The sequence below is a fragment of the Camelus bactrianus genome, chromosome 13 (genome assembly GCF_048773025.1).
Source record: "Camelus bactrianus isolate YW-2024 breed Bactrian camel chromosome 13, ASM4877302v1, whole genome shotgun sequence".
Lineage (NCBI taxonomy): Eukaryota > Metazoa > Chordata > Mammalia > Artiodactyla > Camelidae > Camelus > Camelus bactrianus.
This window is the reverse complement of record NC_133551.1, coordinates 79,360,998-79,369,245: the sequence shown is the minus strand read 5'-3', so window position 1 is coordinate 79,369,245 and position 8,248 is coordinate 79,360,998. Positions and strand designations below refer to the sequence as shown.

The 8,248-nt window shown below is 63.4% G+C and overlaps 1 protein-coding gene across 1 annotated transcript; it reads right to left on the bottom strand.

The window, feature by feature from the left end:
* Positions 1–3,397: 3,397 nt before the first annotated feature.
* TNFRSF18 (TNF receptor superfamily member 18) lies at positions 3,398–6,525 on the bottom strand. Its single transcript, XM_074377763.1, has 5 exons — positions 6,330–6,525; positions 5,299–5,421; positions 4,312–4,399; positions 3,937–4,139; positions 3,398–3,871 (listed from the first exon to the last, which is right to left on the bottom strand). The coding sequence occupies exons 1-5, from the start codon at positions 6,493–6,495 to the stop codon at positions 3,744–3,746; spliced, it is 708 nt and encodes a 235-aa protein (XP_074233864.1). The 5' UTR covers positions 6,496–6,525; the 3' UTR covers positions 3,398–3,743.
* Positions 6,526–8,248: the final 1,723 nt, after the last annotated feature.

The following is an 8,248-nucleotide window of genomic DNA, read 5'->3' as shown; positions in this document are numbered from 1 at the left end:
ATTCGGGCTCCGAAGTGTTCTTTCCAGAACCATGAGGACGCCAGGTAGAGGCGGGCAGGAGACCGAGTCTGGGGTGCTGTGGGCCATGGGGCACCTGGGCATGTGGAGGCCAGGATGTGCCCCAATATTCAAATGATGGACAGTGGCCCAGCAGAGGTCGGGCACCTCCACTGGTACCCAGGACGGGGCGCCCACACTGTGATCCAAGGTAGAAGCTGAGTGTCTCCCCTCCCCCTTCCGCACTTCCCCACCCTTCACACTCCGTCTCCCTTTAATCTCTCTCCCTCTCTCTCCCCCTCTCCTCCAGAGATGAGTCCTGGGTTCTTATTAGAACCCAGCGGGCTGGGGGGACAACTCAAGCAGTGCCGTCCACCTGCAGAAAGTTTCAGGGATCAATTTGTCTTTGGCTTTGACCCCAGCACCACACAGGGACCCCCAACATCCCTGCAGCCTCCATCTGGAGGCCCTCACCTTGGCGCCCACTGGGGGCCCCCCTCAGCCCCTGGCAGTCAGGAGTCTGTTTTGGTCAAAGAGCCCACGCAGCCCTGAGGACTCACAGGGCCGCTCTCAGTCCCTGTCCTCCGGAATGTGTCTCCAAGAAAGGGGTCTGAAACAGCCATGGCCTGAATCACTGTCTCTGGAAAGCACCTCAGCCCCTGAAACTTCCTGGAGAGGTGTCTGCCTCTCCACCCCAGGCACAGCCACTTCTTGGTGGGAAGAGGGGGCCCAGGGCCCTGAAAACCCCTCTGGGGACAGTTGAAGGGGCAGTCCCTGCAGGAGGGAGTCCCATCCTGACCCCAGAGCTCAGCCCAGCTGTGGGAGGAGTGGTCATGCTCTCGAATGCTCAGGAAACCATGGGGGCAGGGGAGCGAGAGGGACGGTCCCAGATCCTGGTCTGGGCCCCTGTGTGGCCAGGCCTAGCAGCATGGACACATCTGATTAATGGTTCACATCCCAGCACCTGGGGGCAGTCAGGGGACCCCTCCTCTGGACGGCCTCCTAAAGCTGCCCTGGGGCTGGGAGGGGCTTGTGCCCAGTTCTTTTCAAGGTGAGTCCTCTCCATATGCCCACCATGGGTCTCTCTGTCCAGCTGCGGGGGGGGGGGTGTCCCACGCTGGCTAAGTCCAGATCTCAGCAGAGGGAGGGTCAGGGGCCTTTTCCAACAAGGTGAGGGGATGGGGCTGGGTGGGACACTGCTGTGGCCGGAAGCACTTCTGGGAACAGAGGGTGGCCTCTGGGCCCTTATCTGAGGCTGAACAGACACCATGGACTCCGACCCGGGGGAGGAGTTGTGGTTTTCCGGACCAGCTGAAGAGCCTCTCCGGTGGGGTGGGGGTTTCCAGGCCTGGAGCTGGCTTGCGCAGTCTTGCCTTTCTGTCTCTCCTGGGCTTGGTGTCCCGGGTGGGCACATACATGCCCCGATCCCAGGAAGGTTGGCTGAGTGGGAGGGGGATGGGAGCCTCTCAACAGTACCAGCCCCCTCCAGTCCCCACACACCAGCACCCTTGGGTCTCCTGCGTTTCCCACTGCCCTGGGCACTGCCCCACAAGCCCGCCAAGTTTCTTTCCTCCCAACTTGCGTCTGCTCAGGCCACCCCTCCCCAAACCCCTGGTGGCAGCCTCTGCACCCCGTGCCCAGGGGGCTCCACCTGACCCTCCAGCCTCGCCCCTGACTGAGCCTCGCCATGCCCCTCCCTGTTCTGTGGGCTCTGAGCTGAGGCACCACTGCTCCAGGCCCAGCTTTGTGATCCATCTTGGGATTCTGGGGACTTGGAGGAGGCTGCCTCAGGAGGGAGAGCAGGAGTGAGCAGATGGAGCCGGGAATGACAGAGTAAGGGGGAGGCCTGGTAGGGCAGAGGCATTTCTGCCGGGGGGGGGGGGGGTGCGTGGAGGGAGGGGGTGGATCCCGATTGGCGGATCCCGGGAGCTCCCCAGAGCTCTCCCAAAGCACTGAGCTCCCTGGGCCAGGCACCTACCCCACCCCACCCCCGCCCTGCCCCAACCCATCCCATCTTGGCCTGGCCTTAAACTCCCCCAGCCACTCCAACCCATCCCTGTCCTCCCTAGGGGTAGGAATCCCCCACCAGCTCTGTGTCAGCCCCGTCGCCCCCACACTGACGTTCTGTTCTGGCGCTGGTCCCACACGGGGCCTCCAGAGGACTTTCCGCGCTGAGTCAGTGGAACGCGCTCTGCCCACGAGGCCCTCGCTGATCTGACCCTAGGCCTCAGCTGGGGACTAAGCCAGGCTTGGGTACCCAGTTCCCACACTGTGGGTCGCAGCCAAGTGACCCAGGTGACAAGAGCAAGCCCCAAGGAGAGCCTTCCCAAAGGCGGGTGGATGAGGGGTTGGCAGGACAGGAGATCTGGCCTGCACAGAGGAGGGGCTGAGGCGGGTGGCAGGCAGGTCCCAAAGAAGTCGGCCAAGGGATGGCCCATCACGCCCTCTTGGCTGGCTCCCCTGAGGTCACTTGCTTGGCTCCATGGGAGTGCCCAGGGCCTAGGAGCCCAGGGGCGGGGAGAAGGGTTCAGGGATGTGAGCAGTTGTGGAGTCTCCAGTCCCCTCCTTCCAGGGGCAGAAGTGGGCTGCGCCATGAGGGGTGGGGTGAAGGGCAATCAGAGTCCCTCTCTCCTCCACCTGTCTGCTGTGAGCTAGCCCCACCCACCCACTGGGCCTGGGATGGGGAGCAGGCCTGTGAGTCAAAGTAGCCACGCAGGTGGGAGGGGAGGGCCTGGTGGGGACGGGTGCAGAGCTCTGGGGCCACAGGCAGGCAAGTGGCCAGGTGTGCTGGCACCTGGAGGGTGCTGCTGCTGAGACCGGTCTCCACTGGCCCGCCTGCCACACCCTGGATGCCAAAGAGTCCTTATCAGGCTTTTTAGGTGTCAGCCCTGCCGGGAGGCAGGAAAAATACTGCTCACCTCTGCTGGTTAGGACCCCTGGACCGTACCCAGGGGGAGATAGTCCTGTGAGGTGGTAGAGGCCAGCAGGCGGGCTTGGAGAGAGGGTGGGGGCTGTGCCAAGCCAGGCCACTCGGAGGCTGCCTCATCCGCCAGGAAGTGTTGGGTGTAGAAACTGACCTTGCCCCGGATTTGGGGCCCCAGTGACGCAAAGGCAGGTGTACCACAGAGGCCAGTGGGACGTGTGGCCAGCCCAGAACCAGAGTCCAGAGCAGCAGTGGTCTGGAGACGAGAAACATACCAAGGACCTCACTGTCCCAGCGAGCATCAGGTGGACCGCCAGAAGAGGGGTTTGGACAGGGCAGCCGAGGCACAGAGGGTGGGTGTCCAGCACAGCACGCCTCCCCCGGCTCCATGGTCCCTGCTGAGCGCTTGCACCTAGGACTGGAGTGCTAACGAGGGAGACCCCGGGCCTGTCCCCTCCTCCCCTCAGCACACCTCCATTGAGGTTACTGGACAAGCGTTTATTGAGGGCCGCCTGCAGCCAGGTTCTGTGGTTCCACAGCCTCCTGTCCTGGAACCAAGGGCCCCGGCCCCCACCCCAGTGGGGCCAGCAAGAGAGAGGCGTCTGGTGTCCCCTGGGGTCCAGCCACAGCTGCCGCTGCTTCTGCAGTCTGTGCCACTAGTCACTGTCACCATCCCCCACCCGCTTCCGCCATCGAGGGGAGCAGGGCCGGGCCCAGAGCCAGGGCCCCACAGCGGGCGCTGAGCCCTTGCCCCTGAGGGCCAGCCTGGGCCGGCTCCCGGGAGGGTGTGGCATGGGGCCCTCTGAACCAGAGGACAGCGGCCTCACACCCACAGGTCCTCCGGTCGGCCTTTGTCCTCCGGCAGCCGCTCCCCCCGCTCTTCCTCAGGGAACTGGCAGCTGCCGGCGTCCTCAGGTGCAGGTGCCGGGGCCTCTAGGAGCAGCGGGGTCTCTGCAGAAGGGCTGCGGTCAGCAGGCAGGCCAGGGGCACCCTCCCCACCCCAGGGCACAACTGACCTGGGGGCCACATTCTCTGTCTCCTCAGCTGCCAGATGTGCAGGCCCAGCTGGGCCACGGTCAGGGCCAGGATGCAGATGGCGACAGCCAGGAGGACAACAGTCAGCAGGCTGGGGGGCTCATCAGGCAGCAGCCCGGGGCTGCACACGGCATTGTGCGTCGTGTTCCCGGGGAACGTGGTGAGAAACCCCAGCTGGGAGCAGCTGGGCACACAGACACAGAGCCCTCGGTCAGCCCTCAGCCAGCTGAGCAGCCCCTCCACCCAGCTCCCACTCCCTGAGCTGTCCAGGGATCACTGCACGGAAGGGACAGCAGAGGCCCCTCCTGCAGAGCAGGCCTGGACCCCAGCCACCTGGAGGCCCCACCAGGACTCACTCTGCCCAAGGTCTGCAGCGTCCCTCATGGCCCCCAGAGAAGGTCCCTAAGGCACAGTCGACACACTCGAAGCCAAAATTGAAATTTCCTGGAGACAGACAGACAGACAGGCTGCAAGGGTTGCTGGGGGGAATGAGGTGGGGTCCATCCGGTGTCTGGGTCCTCAGAGCGGAATGACCCCCACAGCCTCATCCATTTGACAGGGGTCTCTGGTGCCCAGAGGACTGGGGCCTGGGATAAACAAGGTCCCTGTGTGCCTCCTTCCAGGCTGTGACTCTGGGCAGAATGGAGGGTCCCTGATGGGATATGCGGGAGGGGAGGGACCTGCCCACAGAGACTAGAGGAGGTGGGGCGTGGGGAGCTGGAAGCAGAGGCCAGGTGACAGCCAGGCTGGGCCTTCACTTGGCCGGGCAGGCTGGAGGGCAGGAGGCCAGCAAGGCTCCCAGAGAGAGGGACAAGGCTGGTGCCGCAGTCTTCTCTAAGCCCTGGCTCCCCAACCTCACGCAGTCCCCTGGTCCTCACTCCCCTAGCCCACACATGCTCAGCCAGGCCCCTCCTATCAGGTACACAGGCCCTAAGAGGACTGGAGCTGCTCCTTCCAGGCTGGGCTTTGGGGGGCAGGCCTGGCCTCATCCAACTGTCCCCATACAGATGGTCAAAGCCAGAGCCCTAGGGCCAGACAGCCCCTGGACACCCTCATTGCTCTTCACAACCAGCCTGAGGGACATCATCTCTGGATGGAGAAACCCAAGGCAAGAGAAGGAAGGGAGGACATCCAGAAGCCACAAGAACATGGGTGCTGTGACTTAAATTTGGGCTGAGGTGCTAAGCAGCAGAACAGCCCCACTCACCAGGGCTTTGCAGGACCCCCAGTGCTGGTGCCCGCCTGCCCATAGGAGCTCACATCCCTTGTGAGCTCCCTTGTGAGCTCTGGCTCGGCCCCTGTCAACCCCCAGAGCTGCTGGGCCACCTCCACCTGCAACCTACCTACAGGCCACGCCTCTTGGCCAGGTGGGCAGGAGTGGTGCTTGCAGCTCTTACACTGAGGGTCTCCACAGTGGAACTCGGACTGGATACATGTGCAGTCTTGCTCAGGACAGACACCCTCAGCTGGGCAGGAGACAATCAGCCCCCTCAGCAGTCGGGCCAGGCCCTTCCCTCCCCAGGTGGCCCCCTCCCAGCCCTCCAGGGGAATGGGAGTGTGAGGGCAGGGCAGCCAAGGCCCCCACCCTCAGACAGCTCCAGGGGGCAGAGCAGCTGTCTGGGAGCCAGGACCCTGGCTTACTCCAGCTGGGTCCCTTCTTCCTGGACACCAAGCTCCTCCAACCCACTTGGCCTGGCTGCCCCCTTACAATGCCTGAAGTTGCTCCTACCCAGGGAGGCTGTGACTTAGAGCTGCCCCTGCTGGACAAGGGAGCAGCCTGGGAGACTTGCCCCCTCTTCTTTCCATCCTGCACTGACCTCCGCTGCCAGGACCCTCAAGGAAGCCCGCCTGCCCCCCTGCGCCACTGTCCACCATTCCTGCCACAGGGGACTTGGGACACTGAAAGCCTCCCCTTCGCACCCCCCAGGTCCTGGCAGAGGGTGTCTTCCCTGCGATATCAGTCCCCACACTGACCCATTCCCCCTGTCCCTCACCCACAGATGTAGGTCCGAGGAGGGAGCTGGCAGAAAGAGGGGCTGCAACCCCAAGCTGGGCAGGAAGTGGCCTGGGTGATGGCCAAAGGCTTGCTACCCACTCAACAGGAAGGGCCACAGCCTTCCTCCACCTTGGGATCCCAGACCTGGCTTGGGGAAGGCTCCCAAAACCCCTGGTCCCTGCCCCTCCTCCCACACCTCAGCCCCACTCCCCAGGCCACTGGCCTGAGCTGGATGCTTCTGCCCCCCCCCCAACACACACACACACCCCACCGACAGCGATGGGACCAGGGCTCTGGACCCGGCGAGTCTGCCCCGAGCATGGGGAGGGAGTGCTGCGCTGCTGCCCTCCGCGCAGGGGCTCCCCGGCCCCGCCTTACCCGGGGCGCAGGAGCGGCAGCAGCGCGCGTTTGTCCCCGTCCCACGCAGAAGGCGGCCGGGGCCGCAGCTCGGGCCCCGGGCGGAGCGCTGGCCCAGGCCCAGAGCGCAGAACAGCGCAACGCCGCACAGGGCCAGGCGCGTGCCCCTCGCCCCCATGGCACCCATGGCTGCACTGAGCGCCGAGGTTTTAGGAGACAAGCCCCTCCCGGACACGCCCAGACCCCGCCCCGCAGGTCGCCCCGCCTCTGCCACGCCCCAGGGGGCCGGGAGAAATTGTTCTCCTGGGGTACCCCCAGCAAGACCTTGCAACTCAAAATCCAAGGCACGGGCAGAGGATCTGGGGCAGTGAGACCCTGTATGGTTACAGTGGGAGATACCTGTCCCAAGCACCCGAAGCACAGCGCGGAGTGACCCTGGTGTGAACTCGGGTCTCTGGGCGGCCAGGCTGTGTCCCTGCAAGTTCCTCTGTCACAAACGCACCCTCTGTGGCGTCCATCGTGGGGGAGGCTGGGAGGGGGTGCGGTATACGGGAAATCTCTGGACCTTCCCCTCACTTTTGCTGTGAACACAAAACTGCTCTAAAAAATAGTCTTTTTTCTAATTCAAGGGAGCCCAGAGGAACCTCAAGGGGGCGAGTCCCATCACAGCCTGCAGAGCACGTGACCATGAAAGAGGGGGTGTCCAGGAGACCCATGTTTGGGAGTGACCTTGGGGGATTCCCAAGTGATCATGCCCTTTGGCCCAGGAATTCTTGTCCAAAAACTAAATACGCCCCAAATGTGTGTGCCTTGTCAGGGGAAACACCGGTCTTATCCCCAGCCACACCGAGGCTGGGGCACAAAGGGTGGGTGTCAGAAATGTTTTCTATGCAAAACCTGTGGCCACCAGGTCTGAAGGAACTGGGGTGGGGTGGGAGGGCCAGCAGGAATGGGTGCTGGATGCAGGGCGCCCTGAGTCGTTCAGACTGGGCAGTACCCATGGACAGCTTATGCCAGGACCCCCCACCACGGTGGACTCATCGGGAACTGTTCCCTTGCTGCACCCTCTTGGCTCCTGGTTGAGTCTGCTCCCCACCTCCAGCTTCCTCAGGGGCTGTTAAAGCTCTCTGATGCCCAGAGCAGGGGGGATGAAGTTAAGCCTGCAGAGCCCGGACCCCACACCTGTCCACCTGCCGGAAGTCCTGGAATCCCAGTCCTGAGCAGCCTTGGAACCCATCCAGGGATCAGAAGGACCCCCCAACTTCTGAGGATTAGAACAAATGCCCTTCTTTCCAGGAATCAGGACGAGCCCCCACTTTCTGGAAATTAGGACGAGTACCCCTCAACTTGGCCGACTGGGCCTTTCCGGGCTTCAGACATGCAAGCCCCCCCCACCACATACACACACCTGTGGGCTGCAGCCATGCAGACACCTGCTGGGAAGAGCTGTCAGGGAGAGACAGGGCACTAACTGAACCCTGACGCTTAGGGAGGAGGTGGCTGCCCAGGCTGCAGCTCTGACTGCTGGGCAGGTTCTACCCAGAGCCCAGCACACGAAGGCAGCAGTCCCGGAGGGTGTGGAGGGCGGGCCCCCAACAGAGGTCCTGAGCCACAGAGAACTCAGCCTCCAATTCACTGTGAACTGTCCTCATGTCTCTGAGCCTCAGGTTCTCCAAGTGGCATCAAGGGGCTCTGAGGCCCTGCCTCCTCCAGGAAGTCTTCCTGGGTCACTTGGCCCTCGAGTTGAGGCCTGGTACCGGGGAAGCTGGTGAAGACCTCAGGGAATGCTGCAGGGTAGGCAGTGTGGTCCCAGGAGTGTGACTGGAGGTGTGTTACGGCTGTGACCTTGTGACCTGGGCAGACCCAGGAGACTTGGTTCAAGACCCTTTGAGACCTGCAGCCCCACCTCACCTGCTGGAGCAGTTGTCCTTTTTGGAGGG

Excerpts from the sequence above, each read along its gene's own strand:
- TNFRSF18 (XM_074377763.1), bottom strand. The coding sequence starts at position 6,495 with ATGGGTGCCATGGGGGCGAGGGGCACGCGCCTGGCCCTGTGCGGCGTT. Across the intron at positions 5,422-6,329 it reads CTGCCGCTCCTGCGCCCCGG|CTGAGGGTGTCTGTCCTGAG; the intron begins GTAAGGCGGGGC and ends TCTCCTGCCCAG. Across the intron at positions 3,872-3,936 it reads ACAGAGAATGTGGCCCCCAG|AGACCCCGCTGCTCCTAGAG; the intron begins GTCAGTTGTGCC and ends GCCCTTCTGCAG.